Source organism: Gymnogyps californianus, chromosome 3 (assembly GCF_018139145.2).
Source record: "Gymnogyps californianus isolate 813 chromosome 3, ASM1813914v2, whole genome shotgun sequence".
In the NCBI taxonomy this organism is placed as follows: Eukaryota; Metazoa; Chordata; class Aves; order Accipitriformes; family Cathartidae; genus Gymnogyps; species Gymnogyps californianus.
This window is the reverse complement of record NC_059473.1, coordinates 86,281,305-86,301,294: the sequence shown is the minus strand read 5'-3', so window position 1 is coordinate 86,301,294 and position 19,990 is coordinate 86,281,305. Positions and strand designations below refer to the sequence as shown.

Here is a 19,990-nt window from a genome sequence, read left to right as displayed (position 1 = left end):
AAAATAACAAGGTTATTAGAACTGCTGAAAAAACTAAGAAACAGTTTCAAGTATGGACTTGATTGTATGAAGAACCTATGCTGTCGCCCCTGGAAGTGTTAATCAGCTCCAAAATTTTGGTGGGTATTTCAGCTGCACCCTGACTCCACACTGGGACAGAATCTAGGAACCGGTGTTTCCCCGACTGTGTGCCCTCCTCTCTCCCGCCTTGCCTTCCAGTTTTTATCAGAAGCGAACTAAAGGAGCTGCAATGTGCTCTGACAGGTGTCCTGTTCTGCAAGACAAGGGGTCCCGGCCTGTCCTGGGTACCACAGGCTGCATTCACCTTGTAATACAGACATAGCTTTTAGTACATCAAATGCACCCATGAATTTAAGAAAACAAGCTCTACCAAGCCCCACATTTTCCAGCAAACTTACTGTACCTCTACAATGAAGGCTTTTCTTTCAGATTCACTTTCTATTTGTTTAATGGCTACGTCTTTAGCTCGCCATTTTGCCTTGCAGACCACACCAAAGGCTCCTCTTCCAACAACCTAGAACAAAATATGAAACACTTGAGGTAAAACTTGAAATGGTTTCATTTGCTGTGCAGGACTTCACAAACAGAAAAGAAATTTAACTTAGAAAATTGAAGACACACAGAATCGAGTTTTGCAGCAGCAATTTAATATTATGCCGTCAAAGTATAACTGGTGCTTAGCTAAGCTTCCTCCAGAGATCATTTACAGAAGAACTGGAAAACACACATACAAAACATTTTATTATTAACATGCAGTAACAGTATTTCAGAAAAATATGTTCTTAATTATTTCAAACAAGGTTTGCTCAGAAGAAAATTAGGGGAATGATGGCAAATTTATTTTTATAGATTTGACCAGTGAAATTATATCTATCTGCTATATTCGTTTATTCTTGCTAGTAACAGGAATTCAAACTTCTGAAATTTAAATGCATATGCAAACAATTGCATAGGACTATGATGAAGTCGGAATGAAGTATTCAATGTACTCAAAGTTATCCTTTCATTTTCTTACAGGTGCCTCAACAGTGTGAGAGCAGTAAATTCTCCTGAGAGTCCTCCAAATAAGCTCAGCGTCTGTACAAACTATGCTTTCTCTATTTTTGTTGAGGTCTGCTTTCTAGTTTATTTGGAATTAACATTGCCTAAAAATACACAAAACCAGACAAGAGTTATAACTCTTCACTGTAACTTCACAGAAGCAGTAGCAGCAGCTTCTGCATACTATATTATTCAAAAATCCTTTAACGTTTGCTGTGAAGAAGCTCTAACACCACCATTATTTGGAGTAGTTCTTTGAAACCAAGCTCGAAAATGAAAGCAGGATAGAGAGGTGTGTCCTTTTCTATGAGGTCACTTTCAGTTATTGGTGAGTTATAAACTATGGTAAACTGAAATTTCACTTCTTTTAATTGTGTTCTTCAGGGGAAAAATGGCAACATACAGAAATAACAACAAAACATGCATATGCAATGCATACTTGAAACTACAGTATCACCAAAACAGTGACTAGCTGCTACAGGAAAACACAGACAAGCAAGTTGTTACACATACGCCCAAAAGAAAGGTGGAGAGAAGAGGAGAAGGAAATGGAAGGCACAGAAAGGCACAGAAGAAGCTAAGGGATAGGAGCTCCTCCAACTCCAAATAATGCAAGGCAGGGCAGATGAGAAGGATGGGGAGTGAGGGAGAAACAAGGGGCTAGGTGGGCTGGTCTCAGATTCTGTATTTGGCCCTAGAAGCCTTTCTTCATCATTGGTTTTAACAGCATTCTGCGCTTCTGTTCCTAGTCCTTGATTTCAAGTAATATCATATGTATCCTGAGGAACAAAGCAGACACTTCTAATGAAATAAACACTTTTTGGGGAGGTGAATGAGAAGAGAAGGGAAAGGAAGAGAGAGAGTGGAGTGGAAGCATTTACAAATGTGATTATCATAGCAGTTTATTATGGCAGGATTTAATTTTACTGTCTTCCTTATATGGGTAATACACACACAAGAAAATTATTTTGGATGGAAAAAACACACTTCCCAAAATTACAAAGCTCTTCACTAGAAAGTCATAGTTATTTATGACTTTATCCAATAAAAAACGGCAAAGATTCTTGGCCGGGGGGGGAGTCAGGAAGAAATATTCAAAATTAAAATATAGAGATGCAACATAATTAAAGGACCCACAAAATGTTCAAACATAATATTGCATTCACATCATAAACAGCACACTGATTCTTACAGGTTCACTAGTGAATTCACTCCTTAACAGGATGGTTTCTTAAAAGAAAAGTGTGATTTGTAGGAGATCAGTGAATAACCACACATTCCCAGTGCTGAAACAATGCAAACTGCCTGCTGCCTGAATGCTCATCCTTTGAGGAAATAACATTTAATAATTTTACCTCTTTTTTTTTTTTTTTTTTGAGATGTCCCCCCAATATAGTAATAATCCAGAAGGTAAATTAGGAGTGCTGATCCAGAGAAGGCAACTCGGTAGCCGTGAATGTACAAGCACCAGACTGTACTTGTCAAGGCTCCACGTCAAAGCAAACTGACTACCATTTATGTAAACCATACTTGGGTTAGGTTCTCGCTACATGCTTTCCTAATAAATAAATAAATAGTGAAGCTGATTTCCCCTGAGAATGGGGTGGAAAAGGCTGCAGGTGCATAGCTCAAGACCCGCTAAACTTTCATGATGAATACCAGAAAGTCTGCAACCAAGGCCCCAATTTGAAGAAGGGAAAGATATGAATTAAAAAAATAATCAAGATTTTGCATTAAGAAAGATGAGAAAAGGGGAAGCACGCTCAATATTTTTGAAAGGTTACAAATGGATATGAGAGACAGCTGCCCAGCAATGGTGATCAATGGCATTTTCCTCTTCTGGTTTCCTTAATACACACAAAGAAGTATTCTTCTCTTTTACATTACAGCATGCACTTAGCCTTCCAGGAGTTCCTGGCTTCTCACCTTTACCCTCCACAACAGCGGTTCATAGACTGAGTCTACCACAAGATATCCACAGCAGATCCACAGAACATGCCCCATTCTGCCCCATGTAAAAAGGGACCTGTTGATTGTAACCTCCTCCCCCAGCTACAGTATAGGGCCTTGACTCTTCTCTTGATATAACACACACCAACTATTTTCTTGCAGTCCAAAACTGAGATTAGAAACACCAACCTATATGAATGATAGTCAAGCAGCCTACAAAAATAGTACATATAAGCAAACTGGAAACAGTGAATCACCTGAAGACCTAAAAGTCCCAAATAGTCTCCCTTGGTATCTCCTCTTCTCTCTCAGACCACGCTTTCAATAAAATTGTCCAATTTCTTTGGGTTGGCAGGCCCCCCACCTTCTTCTACTGGCACAAGAGAGTTGTCCATTACAACCCCTCTACCCACCTCGCACAGTGCATGACCAGGCCTACAGTTTAAGAAAAATCTCATCAGTCTCTGTGTGTGTCATTAAGTCTGCATTTCATAGAAGTGCTGATTTACTGAGTACAGGGAAATCATCCACCGTGCAAGCATATGTAACTCAGATAGCAGCCTGCTCACACCTGAGAAGTACAAAGGACAGACAGTTAATGAGAGAAGGATGCCACAGAGCAACTCGGGCAGGATGAACTGCACTGGCAGCAGCAATTCAAGGTCTGCTGCTCCCCTATGATATGGAGGAACCCAAATTGGTCAAGTAACTGGGAAGAACTCTTCCCGCTACCTAGGGAAAAGGAGGCGTGCATATAATGATTTATCCTAGCTGGATACAACTGGCCTTATGGTACAAGGCTGAGTGAGACTCCTTTTAGAATGCTCCTTTTCTCAACATGCCTTTCCTGACACTCTTTCACGGTTTTTGACTACAGTTCTGTTACATTTAATTCAGTGACACGGAAAAAAAATTGTGAAAACAGTGCATATACGTCAGTTAAAAGATTGGTCTCGGATACATCTGATAAAATTTAATGAAGCAATTTGACTTTTTTTGGTTTTTACTTAGCCTGAATCATTTACAACAGTTTGTGATGGATCATGCTTACTTTTTTTGGCTAGTCATACCTTTCCTTGCTGAAAAGACTCATATATGTCCATATGTACAAATATATGTATTACAGATATAATTTTATGACTATGTAATAAATACTACATATATTTTAATATATTAAATATATTTATTTTTCACATATATAAAAATAAAATTACATGTAGAAGGAAAAAAAAAGAAAGCCCAAATATCTCTTGCATTTGATTCCACATGGTCAAATTCAGCCCATAAGCCAATGCAACTGCATACTGTTCCCCTGCATATATAACCCCAAAGATAAATCCATGACTATTTGCAAGTTTAATACCATGAATTGGTACATGTACTTCCAGCTCACACTCTAGAGAAACCATTATTTTTCAATTTTGCCCTATTTTTAAATAACATTTCTATTCAATGAAGAAACTAAGATAAACGAGTGTACCACCCAATGTAGTATTTTACTTTGTGCCATGAATGTCACAATACTTGGTCTCTAGTTGAAAAGTGGAATAAATTCCAAGAATCAGGTGTACTTTATGAAATCCCGCTAATGACTGGGGGGGGGAGGAAATCAGTGTCAGGCACCAACAAGAAGAGCTTACCAGGCAATCTAAATCTTAATTACATGACAGAAAGCTGTGAGAGACCATCAGATATATAAATTTTATGGTTGGTGAAAAGAGTTTGATAAATGACTGTGCAGTCAAGGTTTCATAACAATTTATCAGTGACTTGGTGCCTGCTTAGGCAGAGGGTTGAACTTGAGAAGAGGACACGAATGCACTGAATATTTACCTAGGATACAGGGAAAACACAGAAGAGCCGATCCTCCATTAAAGCAGCTCAGCCTCTTGGACAGCATATAAAGGAGCAACCGTCAGAAGCAATGACGGATCTGATACAAACTTGAAGTTTACCATATGTGAAAGCTCAGTATATCTTTCCTACTTAATCTGGAAAAATATCTTACTCATAAAAACATCCTTTATAATCGACAGAATGGAGCTCGTGGTCGATTCCACTTATATTTCATTTTCTTCCTTTAAGTTTTCACTGAATTTATTCTTTAAAGGAGTAAGTCTTAGAATTTGTCAGAACAGTTTAAACACTACGTAGTTTCCTTCAACACCGTGTACTGGAACTAAGAAACTTAATAGCACAGGAGGGGGCGCTGCCTGAACTTCAGTTTCACGCTCATTCCTTCTTGTGCCCTGCTGTTGGTGCCACACCATATGTTTGGGCAGTAGTGCATATTCTGAATTATATGAAGCACAGTTAATGGAATTATTGACACAACAAATCAATAAACAGAAGTTGATCTGTAGCACTGTGTATGTTTGGAAAATGATCTAAAAATAAACACATTCTTTTGGTAAAAGATTTTCTCTCTCTAAATATCTTCTAGGAGAAAAAAGAAAAATATAGGGCAGATGACACATTTAGAAATAGAACACCAGTGCTTCTACTTTTCCACAGAATAGAGTTAAGTTTGTCAAGAACCACTCGGTTAGTACATGACACAGACACATTTTAAACTGGCAGAAATGCTTAAAGAGCTTTAAAGATTGAAAAGTATATACAAATTTATTCCTCTCCCTATAAAATTTATACCAGTAAAAAGCTATGTTTTACTGTGCGACAAAGTGACATGGCGAAAGAGAGTGCCGTTTGCATGTTTTCCAGATAATGTATTTGGAGTCTTATTTAAAGAATATGAACCATACAAGATCCCTGGAACAAACATTACCTCTGCCTCTGTGTACAAATAGAATCAAATGCTGTACATAAACAAAGATACATGATACTGACTTGTAAGTATGTATACTATACTGACTGGTAAGTATGTAGACTAGAAATCATGCAGGAAATAGAGACTGCAGATATGTTAAGCCCTCAAGGATATATTTTGTCCTAAGGATGTGACCAATAATTTCCACCCTCCCAACAGTAAAACAAGAAAAATGCACCTGTTTATTCAGATGCATCCTATTCCCCTATCAAATGTCAAAACTTTGGAAGAATTAATTTCAACTTTGCATTAACTGCACAGGTTTCCTATTCACTCAAAAATATAAAGATACAAAGTTTTCATCTCTATCCATGAAGTTCCCATGTTAGTTAGCTCTGCATGCTGCATATCTAGTGCTTTTCTTTCTAAAAAACCTTGCTGGATATATAAGACAGCAATAAAATAGAATAGCTCCCTGGTTAGCAGATGTAGTATTCTTTGGAGAATTATCTTCATAATTTGCAGGATCTACATGACAAGTTTGTTTATGATTTTGGGAAGCAAGACAAGCAGTTAAAAAAACCCAACACAAACCCAACAAAACCCATGCTTCCAAACAGACAGCAGTCTCTAAATTATCTTTAATATCTATGTCCCTTTGGTTACTAGTATATTTGCAAATGAAAGGTTTACGCAAACTGAACTTTTGTATCTCTCAAGCTTCAGACACAATGCAAGACGGGGTGGGGGGGGGGAGGAAATGTTCTACAGTGCTTTGTAAAAACAGAAACACTTTTTTAAATTTAGTTGCTTCTATTCTTTCTATCTACCAGAGTTCCAGCAGTACCAATAAAGCATACTAATAATTTCAGTTTTTCACACATCTGCCCGTATGACACACAGAAAGCATACAAATAAATTAAAAAAAAAAAAGTGCCAAAAGAACAGTTTACAGCCCCTAAAAATATACGCCTACATTTTCTATCATTCATTCAACCAGCCTCAAATTCCAACTTTGGTTCCTCTGTGTGTGCTATGCTTTATTAAGCAGGTTGAAGCAAATCGGCCCTGTGCCACAAATGACTGTGGCCAATACCCTGGCAGCACTTTTAGGAAGGAGTTTAGATCTGCCAATTCTTACAGCTATGTTCTTTGACTGGTTAAGTTTATTTGTACTAGTGCTCAATCCAATTCTAAATGTTGCTTTCCCTTTCTGGGATTCATACAGCAATGAAAAAAACCCAAACCCCCTAACCACTCCCCCCCCCCCCCCCCAAAAAACCCCATGAGCAATCCCACTAATTTTAAGTAAACTAAGTAATTTAGTTTAGATTTAGTTTCCAAGTTTCAACTTTAAAGTTATGCAAAACACCACAGGAAAAAAAAATATTTCTTAATGAAAAAAATCAGTTATTAAAAATCAACTTATATTCTTAATAAATATACGTAACTTCTGCTTGCCACAAACTAATACAGTTGGTCCATATTTAGGGCATCATCTGTTAGAGCTGCACAACACTGTACAGTTATTATTTAGTGAATCGGCTATCTGAATTTAGTTCTGTTTTAAGAAATCATTCTCTTTTCAACTTCTTCAGAACATGTTTATGGAGAATCAAAGTTCCATCATACATATTCCTAAAATTATGGGTGTTTCCAGAAATTCTTCATTTGCTCTAAACACACAACCAACCCTCTTTGCATTTCGATAGCTCAGTCATTCTAAGAAATGTGTGTATCTCAAGCAAAAGTAAGTTTATCAGGTTATACTTTCAGTCCAGCTTTTTACATACTGATAGCCTTTTACACATCTGCCTCAAGAACTGAACTCATTTTAATTGCCAGTAATTTAAAAACACTTGTCTGATGTTCTAGTATGAATCAATTTGTTCTGTTACAGCAGCCCAGACAGGAGATTCTAGCTTTAGGCACAAAATGCTGGGTCATGAGGCACTCGGGGTGAAGGACTCCAACATGAGTTGTGCTTGCTGGGCTGGCAGAGTCTAAAATTACTGGTCTTTGAAAAACAAATAATCATTCTGCAGTCAGTAAAATACTGCTAGAATCCACTGGGTGGGATAAATAAGAGACACATGAAGCTTGTTCTGTTGTTTTAGTTTTTTTCTTAGGAAAAGGCTTTCGCTGCCCCCCCCCCCCCCCCCCCCCCCCCCCCAATTTCTGATAGCAGTTACACTGTCACTCAGTTGTGACCTTAACTGCTGCATTAGACATGGAACTTTATTATTCTCATAAATACGCATCTTGCTTTCATCACTGGAATAGAAGAGCCTGTGAGGTTTCTTTCCCACACATTCTTTATGAGAGTAAAATATAAGTTTATTTTGCAGGACGCAAATTCATTCATTGAATAAATCTGCATGTGTAGAAATAAGTGTCAAGTCCTACATTAACAGTTTAACTAGCTTATTAGCTATCTTCTAACACACTGCACACTAAATTTCATCCATATGAAATTGGTGGTGTGTAACTTCCACTATAAATTCACACACCAGCTGACACTTTGGCTATTTTCTTATGTAGATGAATGAAGAGAATCTTCCACTGGTATAACAAAACAAAATTTAAATAGTGATTTGAATTAAATCAGAAATGTATTTAGAGTAAAAATCACAGAAAATTCTGGCGTATGTTTTCACCACGTACTAATTTTTTGCCTTTGCTTCTGGATGCCCAACTTTGCACCTTGAAGGCTTACTTCCTGAAAAAGGCTGAGAAACTGTAGATGTGACTGACTTCAAACGGATTCCTACCTACCACCCTTGGCTCTTGAGAACCAAGCCTTTCATACTCATGTCAGATATCCAAGAATATCGTTCAGATCTCAAACCACACCTGCGGTTCTTGTCCAAACTTCCTCCAATTTTGCAGAGTAGTATTCTACAACTGGACACAATCCCCCAGGACATAAAAACAACGGAGGTAGTAACAACTCCATGTTCAGCAGCAGCTTACACAAATCCATTTTACCTTGTAGTGTAACAGACATAATTGGTCACTGCACCTCATCAACTTTTAAAAAGTTAACTACTATAAAGGGGAGGAAAAACCAGTTGTCTCGCTGTATTCCTCATTCTCTTGTCTCTGAACTGCTCTGCTCCATAACTGCAAGGAACACATGCAGTTGTCAGCACACTTCTCAGACAGTTAATGGAATTATTCAACTGTTTCAAAAACGTCTAAGGTAGGTGAACATGCCATAAACTGCATCTCCTTAGTTGCTGGCACCTTAAGTAGGTTTTTAAAAATAAATATTTAGAAAGCTTACCTGTTCATCTCAAAGAAAACATGACCCTAAATCCCCTTAGAATTAACTACTGTTGCCCAAATAGATTGTTGAAAATAAACTTCAGTGTATACTATAATATACCAGCAGAGCATTAAACAATAGTTTTCAAATAATTTACACTTTCAGACTGTTCAAAGGTAACTTGGAACTATGCAAATATGGCAATGGTTTTCAACCTGGCTACATCAGACAGTGACTGAGCAGGGCCACAGCATACATGACCAGACATGCATCTTTTGGCTGTGCGATCCAAGGCATACACACATCATGTGATAAAGAGGTCTGCGTTTTGGTCATGTATGGGACTGTTATCGAGTTACGTGATGGAGGAAGGGCTGTGGGATTTTCAGGAAAGAGTGGCAGGGAGCAGGTTGCCAGAACAATTCAAAACCAAAGTCTGTTCATTACTTAGACGTGAAAGCTCCTCTGGGAAGAAGAGACAGCAGTATTTAGGCTAGATTTAAATATGAGATTCTAAAATAGAGCTATCAGGCTTTTTATTGTTAACTTGATTTCAGTTATATTAAGTTTTCAGACAAATTCTGTAGTTTTATTTATTCAGTTTCTAATGATTTGCCTATCTAATACCTGAAAACTTAAGAGAGGACATTCTCACAGTCAAAAATTTGCATGGTAAAGTAGGGAACATTTCTCAAGTTTTATGTTGTTTTTCCCCTTCTAGTTTTGAAGATGCTCCCACTGCATCACATCAATTTTGACTTGACTCCAACTCATTCATAATAATTATCTCTATATTTTACTTCAATCTAAGCACTTTAAATAATGAAAAGGCAGCTTGAAGTCAGAGACAGGTTTGACTGGTGGGAAGTAACACTACAGTACAGGTAGTCATGTGCACAGTAGCTAAAACAAAATACGGTATATTCTTGATATTATCCAGTAGAGTTCAGCCAAACCTAAATGAAAGCGCACTTATAGATCTCACATTTATTAGCAAGGACTCGGGGCCTGCAAGTATTCCAGAACTTCAATATCTATTAATAAACCAGTGGCAGAGTGGGACTGCTATCTGCTGACAAGACAGCCTTGATAATACAACAGCAAAGCTATGATTATACAAGCATTCGAGTTCCCAGTGTAGATCTGTTGACACTCCGTTTTGAAACATCTGAAGTTTGCCAAGCATATTAAAATCTGACCATTTTGAGTCCTTACAGCCATTTAGAAATCCTTGAAAATATCCGAACCTGATGCGAGAGCACAGAAAATCCTCAGTAATGATGCATGTTTTGTTACGACTGCAAAGTTGGCTATTTGCGCTGAAACTGCATCATAAGAGGTCAGCATCATAAGAGGTCAACACCCACGGTTGAGAAAAGCAAGGTCTAAGTATGGTCTCTAATTCACCTGTTTTATTGTAAAGTAGATCTTATTTCTTCCTCTGTGCAATGACGTTTAGACTGTGTTCAGCACTATGGTATCCCCACTGCCTATAAGAATTTCTGGTAGGACAGGTACACTGAGGGTAACTCAAAATGCTACACCAGCTGTCATCAGATTTTCTCATGAAGAGAACACTTTATCAGAGCTCCTCTGCTTGTATCACACTACTTTGAGGATAATGCAACAATCACATTAAATAAAGCACAAATTACTGCTTAGGCATCATCTCTACATACATTTTCGTGCATATAGTCCCGTCCCAGTGGGTGCTAGGCAGGTATGTAGGACACAGACAAGCTCCAAACTCTAAACCTTAGAATGATAAATTCTAGTTACACCAATTACACACTACGCAGCTCCACATTTCCTACATGTAAAAAAGCAATATAATCCTTGCTAACAGCCTTCCCAAGGGTAAGGATTAAAGATTTGCATAGCGTTTTATTCATTCAACATGCTACATGTAACATGTTAGATATGCTACTCACTTCTATGAGCCATCACAGGACACCTTTTTATGATGGATAAATTTCTATCAACTTTATTTTCTTCTTTGGGTGGGAAAAGGCATTTCTCCCAAAGCATGTGATTTGACCCCTGTCCATTAGTAAATGTTGCAAAAATGTCAGCATATTATCAAATGCAAAAATACTTCCAGTTCCCGAACACCATAAAATTTTCTCTCTTCAGAACAGTTAAATGCATAAAGGGAAGAGGAACAATTAGAGTCAAAAACTTTCGTGATTGCCATATTCGTAGAAAGGGGAAAAGGCAATATTTTGGAACATATTATCTTCTGAGAATTTCCAGTGTCTGCTATGGTGAAAGCCAAAGTTACCACAACACTACTTGAATACAGCATAAAGTGCCCTCGTCTTCTATGAAAATATTGCAGATTTTATGTTCTGTGAACTCTCCCAGGCCACGCGAGCCCAGCATAATAATTATAAACAAACCAGTATCTAGCAAACCACTTTAAAAACATGAGACACTGGTTGTCATAGCTTTGTCAAAATACAAAACTAAATTCACTTCCACATGAACTTTTTAAGAAAAAGAGGATAATTATTACTGAAAGAGAAAGACGTTAATCTACAAATAAAAGCACAAAGACTGTTTCAGCAGTCTTGAGTGTCTGTTAGGTCCAAGCTAGGCTCATCAACTTCAGTATGGATCTGCATGAAGCAACTTCATTCCTGTAGAGACGTTAGCAGGGGTGGAAGAAAACAATCCAACCGCAGCAATATTTTTGTGTGATTCTGAGAGTTAAACAACATTGTGGTATATACATACTACTGAGCCCATTAGTAAAGCATGTAAACTATCCTAGATCACACCCATCCTACTTTCACAGGAAATCCAGACAGATGAAAGGTACATACGAAATTCGGTACTTTATCCATCCCATTCCAGCCTCAAAGAATTTAAGGCAATAATTTTACTATGAAAGTTTCTACAGAAGAAGAAGAAGAAATACTTGCTTCCAACTATGTTATATGATAACTGAACGCCACTTCCTGGGTGATATGCACAGGTCACAAAAGAAATGTTACAGATCCATGAGTGCAACATCACTAGCCTGTGTTAAGATAAAATAATAAAAAAAGATCTGTACATCCTTACAGCTAACAGAGCTGTAAATTTAGCAAATAATTAACACTGGTATGATGATTATATATACAGTGGTTCAGTTAGGCAGGCGAAGGAGAAAGCAGGGGCATACAGAAATAGAGATCCCAAAGAAACATCAGAATTAACAGTTCCCTCTTGTGACGGCGTTTGACAACTGTGTTTGCCACCCATACTAAAGTGGGTGGCAAAATACGCGGCGAAACTTTAATTTTAAAGTCCTGAATAAATCTATTCCGCTTAAATAAAACCCCACAGTACAGCACCCAGCACCAGGGCTGGTAGAAGTAAGTTGGCACCGCCGCTCCCAGCCATACCGCCTTTGTTCTCTGGTGCCACAGCATCCAGAGGCGACGGGAACCCCCGGGCAGGTACACCGCGGGGGGGGGGGGCGGGTGTCCCGGCAGCCCCGCGCACCCAGGAAGCCTCCACAGCGCCTTCCGCAGCGGGGAGACGGCGCCGGGGAGGGCAACCCCGGCGGTCCTCGGGGGCTGCGCCGGGGCAGGCGCCGCGGCGGGGGCCAAGCTGGCCCCCCCGGCCCGCCAGCAGGCCGCGCCCGGGGAGCGGGTGGGGGGGGGCCGCCCGACGGCGGGGCCCTCACTCACCTCTTCCACCTCGATCTCCTTGTAGTCGATTTCTTCGAAGTTGAGGACCGGGGGGGTTTCAATCATTTCAGCGGAGGCGGCAGCGGACATCCCTCCTCTTTCACCTGGGGGAGGAGAGGCCAGGGCAGGCCGGTGGCGGAGGGCTCGGCGCCGGGCAGCCGAGGGCCTGGGCCGGGGCTACGCGGGGCGCGGCGGCGGCTCCTGCCCTCCGCGCGGGCGCAGGTCGGGGAGAGCCTGGCCGAGGCGCCGCCTGGGCCGCCGCGCGGGGCGAGGCCGCATCCGCGGCGGCCGCGGGACTCAGCGGCGGCTGGCGGAGGCGCCGCCGGCGGCGCCGCCGCTCCGCATCCCGCGCCCTCCCGCACCCCCGCGGAGCGCCGCGCCGGCTGCCCTAGGCCGCGGCCTCTGCGGAGCCTGGGAGCCGCCTCGGCCGCGCGTCCCCGGCGAAGAGAAGGGGGCGCCCCCGGGGCCGAAGCTGGCCGCCTCCGCCAGCCCCGGCGGCAGCAGCAGCAGCGGCGGCGGCGGGCGAGGGGGCCGCGGCGGGGGTGGGGGGAGCCGCTCAGAGCCGCGCCGCGGCCGCCGCCGCTGACATCAGAGCCGCTTCCTGCTGCCCCGGCCGGGGAGGCGGGGGAGGGAGCGCCGGGGGAGGGGGCGGGAAGGGGAAACGCGCCGGCACCGGCTGCTACTCAGGAGGCCGCGGCGGGGCCACGGCCTGGCGGCGGCGGCCCCGCCCCCACCGCGCCCCGCCCCGCCCCGCCCCGCCGCCCGCCTCCGCCAGGGGGAGCCGCCGCGGCCGCGGCCCCGCTTCCTCTTCCTGCCGCCTCCGCTGGCGCCGGCAGGGGTGGGCCCGGGCCGGGAGCCGCGGGAGGGGCGCGATCAGCGGCGGGCAGCGCTGGCTGCCCCCGAGGCAGGAAGGACGTCGCCGTTCTCGGCGGCGGTCTCAGCCGGGGCTGGAGGGGCAGAGGCGGGCGGGCCTCCCCGGGCTGCAGGCAGCTGCCGGGCACGGCGCACGCCGGGGCTCCGCCCGCTCCCCGCGGCCGCACGGTGCCTCTGCTCTGCAGGAGGCCGGCGGGGGCAGAGGGCCCCGGCCGGGGCCGGGGCAGGCGCCCACCGCGCGTTACTGCCGCGCGAGTGCGGGGCAGCGCGCCTCGCGTGCTGAATTACACCCTTTCCTAAGATGTATACGTTTCCCCCAGGGGAAGAGGTGTACGTATGGGGGACACGCTTCTTGGGACGTGTTTTCTCTGAAGGCAGAAGCGCAGCGTTGGGTGGCCTGTGCTCTGCAGCGGCTCTTTCTCAGGGGGAAGCATGCGTAGGAGGTTAGCTGGGGAGCGGAGGGTAATTAAGTGAATGATGTAAACACAGAGCAATAAGGGGATAGGACTGGGGAATGAACGTATACCTTAACCACTCCGTCTCCATTCCCCAGCTAGTGGGAATCTGGGCCCACTCTTCCAACAGCTAGCGCCTGCTTCCACTTCTGGCTGGAGCAACGCATCAGTGTTTTGGTGGTAAATCTCCCAGGCTGAGGCTTCAGGGCAACCCACGGCGTGAAATCAGTGCTGGGATGAGTGGATATAGCTGCTGTGTTTCACCAAAACAGCTGTGCTTCATTTCAATATGTTTAGCCTTGGGGCTATATATAAAAAGTTATGTTACGGTACAATACTATTAATAGTATGTAATTTTAGTAGATCTAGTAAGCTTTCCTAGATCTTCCTCTGCTAAAATGCTGGTGAATGTCTGTACCTCACAGTGAAGTCTCATAAATGGGAGATAGAGCTGGTTTACACAGCTAGCCTGAGAAAGCTGCTGTCCTGGTTTCGGCTGGGACAGAGTTAACTCTCTTCTTAGTAGCTGGTACAGTGCTGGGTTTTGGATTTAGTGTGAGAATAATGTTGATAACACGCTGATGTTTTAGTTGTTGCTAAGTAGCGCTTATCTTAAGCCAAGGACTTTTCAGTTTCCCATGCTCTGCCAGCAAGCAGGTGTGCAAGAAGCTGGGAGGGAGCATGGCCGGGGCAGCTGACCTGAACTAGCCAAAGGGATATTCCATACCATGGAAGGTCATGCCCAGTATATAAACAGGGAGGGGTTGGCCGGGAGGGGCGGATCGCTGCTGGGGCATCGGTCAGCGGGCGGTGAGCAATTGCATTGTGCACCACTTGTCTTTTCTTGGGTGTTATTTCTTTTTTTTTGTTATATTCCTTTTCATTATAATTATTATTATTCTTAGTTAGTAGTGTATTTTATTTTAGTTATTAAACTGTTCTTCACCCACGAGTTTTACTATTTTTTTCTTTCCTCCTCCCCACCCCACTGGGAGGGGGGAGGGGGAAGCGGCTGCGTGGTGCTTAGTTGCTGCCTGGGGTTAAACCATGACAGCCACTTAAGCAATTAACTAGGAAAGAGAAGATCAAGGATGAATATGGGCAGTGACCTACTGTCACGATGGCTCAGCTGATGTTAGAAAAACTAAGGTGAAAGTGCCTCTGTCAGAGCTCCTGCGCCTTGTGACAGGCTGTCATTTTGGATTGTTTGCTCCCCTCTTGCCTTTTTCTGTCAGCTTTAGTAATTTGTCCAGGATTTCCAGATGTCTAGCAATCCAGAAATGCCAGACAAGCAGTCATGGTGCGTGTACCAGTTGAGTGTGGTGCGTGCAAGATGAAACTAGTCTCCAGAACAGGCTGGGTCGGTGCAATTGCATCGCGCAAGCGATCTCTGTGTGCGTGGGGAGCAGACTCGTATGCTGAATGTGTTCTGTTCCTGTTGCTTTTTGATTTTCTGATATGATTTGATCTAGAAGGATCCGAAGAGGTTTCTGTTAGACATGGGAAGGTTCCAGGTACCACAAAATCTGGCTAATTATCTGCTTCATCCAGCAATGGGATTATTCAGAACTCCTAGTTTCTCAGAGGTTGTATGTAGGTTTGGATGTTCATATTGACCCTGGTGCTCTCCAGATATGTAGTCTCTGGATGATTCGGTTCTAGCACTTGCTTATACCCAGAGGTCTATTTGAGTTTCATTTTCATGAAAGCCACCGTTAGTACACATCTTGATCATATTCTGACATGGAGTCACAAAGTATCACATTTGTACCTGGACCTGACGACTTCTTAAAGGAAAGCATATCACTTTTGTATAAGCAGCTGCTACTGTCTCAGCTGCTGAGTGTGCATTATATCGGTTTTTGGAAGATGAAGAATATGGATTTCTGAGGTATTGAGAAACTGCAGATCACATCAAAACCAGACTCCTTTCAGATAAATTCATAGTGCTGGATGAATTGCTTAAGTTCTCTAGACACTTTTAAGACAGGGATTCAAGGCAGCTGACACACAAAGTCAACCAAAGCCAAGGAACAGGAGTGAATGAAAAAAAAGGACGTATGAAAATTTGTCATTGCTGGTCTTGATACCTAGTTGCAATCTGTCTTGAACGTAGCATCAGGCAGAATTCAGAACTTAAAACTTTTTTTTAAAATATTTTATTTGGACACATATGCTATGCATTGGGGAAGGTGAACTACAGCTGTGCTTTTTGGAAAGCTGGCTAGGTGGGTGGTGGTACTTTAGGTGGCAATTGGTGATCTCTAGTAAAAGTAGCTGAACATTTGGCTTTTTGCTAGGCGTCACAGAGCTCTCTTGAGGATATATATCACGCAAGTGACAGATGCAGTCTTTTATATTTTAGTGGTGAGATTTTTCCGTTACCTTTTTTTTTTTTGTTGTTGATGAGAATTAAGAGCGCAGAGGAGAGCATTCCAATTATAGTTGCTTGTAAGGTTCATTTCCTTTCAGAAATTGATGTAGAAATATGTATCTCAAAAATAATGAGTTCTCTCTTTGAGAAGGCAGAGTCATCATCATTATCAAAATGTCACTGTCATGAAGATCAGGTGGGGTTTTAAGGATGTGGTAATTTTGTTGTTACTTCTTTTTGTTTTCTGACTGACACAGTCTTAATTAGCTGTGTGTTGGGGACTGGGTATAACTTGTACACCCCCAAAATAGAACATTTTAAATATTTATTCAACAAACACATTTGAAGGGTGAAGGCAAAGAAAAGCTGCATCCTCCACAGGCTGTGTTTATCTGGGAGAAAAGCAGCTCTTATGTTTAGGAGAAAAACGTAGAACCTGGGAAGCCCATGTTCTGGGTCTCAATCACCTGTCTCTAACATCGGAAGGAGGTTACGCTGCTGGGAAGGTGAGCTGTTAAAGATTGTTGGAAGTCTCGGGATACCGTGGTCAGAGCACGCACAAATGCTCAAACCTGAGATAACTGCTGCGGAGCTGTTTGTAGCTCCTGTCATAGAGCAGGTTTAAGAGCTATATTTTTTCGAAAGACTAGGCAGTAGGTCTTATGCAAAATATAAAGTAAGTCTACAGGGCCAGCTTAACAAACCTGAGACTTTGCCCAAACATCTGGATAGCTTAGCTAAAATTTATCCAACATATACAGAATCTTACAGCTTGGAATTTGGGCACATTTTCATGAGTACAAAGGCGCAGATATATTATCCTGGCTATCCTCTGTCCAGCTCCCTTAAAGTTACTCCATGTAACAGTTGTAGGAGTTTTTTAAGAAGAGCGAACTAGCATTATTTTTCTCTAAATTTAGAAAAAAGCTAAGTGATTTCTTCTTTCAAAAGATTTCAACTTGTGTCATATTTTCAGTATATGCAAATTTTTTTTTCAGTTGGTTAAAATATCTCATTTATGCAATGGAAGAAGGATTACTAGAAAGTAGTGGTGGAAGGTGTTGGATGGTCTCAACAACTGGCATACCTACAACAAGAAAGGTTCCCTTCTAGCTTTAAGCACAGGAGTAGTTCAGATTTCTGACAAGACTGACTCTTTTTTTTCTTGTTAAGTATTGTCTTGTAAATATGAAGTGTTGTCATTTCAGTTCGTGGGAACCCTGTGTCATTAAAGACCTTGACACCAGCTGTAGAACTGATTGCGAGTCATCAGCCTCGTCTCACCTGTGTGTTGGAAAGTGTCTGGATGCATGCTCTTCATAGGAAACCTAGAGGAATTAAAAGGAGAGGAATTAGCCTGGATGACTGAGTGACAGGAACTGGTGGATCAACTGTCTTCTGCATTGCCTTGCAAGTGTGAGGCCAGAGCAGGTCCCTGGTGACCAGTAGTATGGAGCACGCCATGAAACACGTGTGCTGTACAAATTCAGCTCCCAGCCGGGAGGGACCCCAGAGAAGCCCACTTCTTCTTCCAATGCAGATACAGTGAAAATATCTCCTGAGGACAAATCACCATGATGATATTGAAAGATTTCTGTTGCTCAGCGTGACAGAGTTGTTGCCTGATCCACTCTTCTGATGTAGCTCCTTCGGCTCTTGTGTTAAGATTTCCCAAGAGCAGGTTGCAACATCTTGTGTGTCAGATTTCACTATCAATCTATCTCAGTGATTTCACTAATTCTGTCTTGCATTAGTGGTTTGCAAACTCTTGCAAAGCAGCACAAGGGCGTCTTCTGCCAAATACACTGAGATAGCAGCCCCAACACGCTTCATGTTTTCTTATTTTTTCCCTTTCTGGGAAGACTTCCTCACACTATGTAAAGTTTTCAAAAAAGCTATGAATTCCTTCAATTGTGGTGTGCCTTATCATTTGTAATAAAATGCTTCTATTAAAAAAATAAATAAAAGCCTTGCAAAATAAATGCATGAGCTGCTTTGCTGAATACCAAACATAACTGTATGCAAGGAGCTGTATTCACTTCGGTAAAAAGAAGTTCTCTTGTATGAATGTTACAGGAACTCAAATGGTCACAATTGTTTCTGAACCTTATTTTGCCTCCTAATCTGAGGCACGTTAGGTGTCTCAAAGTTTTCCAGCAGCCTAAACCACCAACAGAGCTAGGAAAGAGGTGTAATGCAGCCACTGTGCAGTAAGGGCAAAGTAAAGGTGAGAGATAATCTAGATGCAGTCCTGAAACCAAACTAACATGTTTCCCCTGTTGCAGCTATCAGCAGCTGGGGTTGGCTGACTAACTGACTAGAGGGAAAAAGATACTAAAAAATTTCGCACACAGAGGAGGAGAAACAGATGGCAATAGACCGGCCGATCTTCAACTGAGAGGTCTGAAAGACATGTTACATGAAATTTCTGATAGAAGATGTGTTAGAGAAAAGGCAGAAACGTTACCAGGTAACTATAAAGTAGCAAAGGTATTTTAGAAAGGTGCAAAAACTGATCCAGGCATCTAAGTATGTGTTGGTCTGCTCTCAGTAGGCTTTAAAATAAAATGTGAAGGAGAGAATTATAAAGAGCATGGAGGTAAATGGAATGAAATGTCACATCTTTTTAATCAAAGGTAGATTATCTCAGATTAACAAAAGATCATTTTTGATAAATTCTGTGATATTTTTAGGCAAAGGGAATGGATAGAACTATTCTATCTTGATTGTATTTGATATATTGCCTTGTGGGAAATTATTAATTAAGTTGGACACGATAAGAGTCATTAAAAGAACTGAAAGTGCGTAGGGAGAGTAGGGGAGTAGTCAGAAAGCAGTGGGGACTATCAAAAAGGAAGCGTTGGAATGAAGTTACTAATAGATTTTTTTTTTTTAAGATCCAATTTTGAGAGCAACCTTGTTAATCTTAATTTCATTAATGATGTTGATAAGAGAATTAAGAGAGTGACAGTGATTCTAGTGACAGAAGTTTAGACAGCATAGTTAATGGAGAGGAGGATAAGAATATCAAATGGGAAAAATTAGATGACTCCAAGGACAAGAGAAATAAAGTGACTAATATTTAAAATATTAGAGTGGAAGTTCATGAATTAATTTGAGAACTCGTAACATCTTGTTATCCTGTAACAGACTTATTGGGAAGAATGAAGAAGAACACAACTTGCATGTTTTAACTGGTTTTAGGAGGACTGTGAGTCTTGTAGATAATGTGCCTAGAAAAAAGTGCAAGCTTATATATCTGTATGATACATCCAATAAAGCTATACAAGGTTATGCAGAACTCATCTGAAAGACTCTACAGAGCTGGTTATCTGCTTTCCAAGAAAAATGAATTGAGACCTAACTAGTTGCAGAGAAAAGCTACCAAGATGGTCAAGATAAGAGAGGGCTTACCACAGAAGGGAAAATAAAACAACTTGGCATGTTTAATCCTGCAAAACAAAGACAGAGAAGATATATGTTTCCTCTTTTTAAAGAGATTGGAAAGAAAGATATTAGGGAGGTAAACAGTGCTGACGGAAAAGTGATGTTCAAGCAAAAGGA

At 42.0% G+C, this 19,990-nt stretch overlaps 1 protein-coding gene across 12 annotated transcripts in view; it reads right to left on the bottom strand.

Annotated features, from left to right (window-relative positions):
* MAP3K7 (mitogen-activated protein kinase kinase kinase 7) overlaps positions 1-12,958 on the bottom strand; it is a 49,286-nt gene extending 36,328 nt beyond the window's left edge. For 3 of the 12 annotated variants that reach the window (XM_050893262.1, XM_050893261.1, XM_050893264.1), the window contains exons 1-2: positions 12,725-12,951; positions 425-535 (exon numbers count right to left, since the gene is read on the bottom strand). In XM_050893262.1, the coding sequence (XP_050749219.1) occupies positions 425-535; positions 12,725-12,814 (201 nt within the window). In that variant the 5' untranslated portion in view covers positions 12,815-12,951. Of the gene's footprint in view, positions 1-424; positions 536-12,724 lie in introns of all 12 variants that reach the window. The other 9 variants (XM_050893270.1, XM_050893271.1, XM_050893266.1 and 6 more) reach the window with 5 other exon arrangements.
* Positions 12,959-19,990: the final 7,032 nt, after the last annotated feature.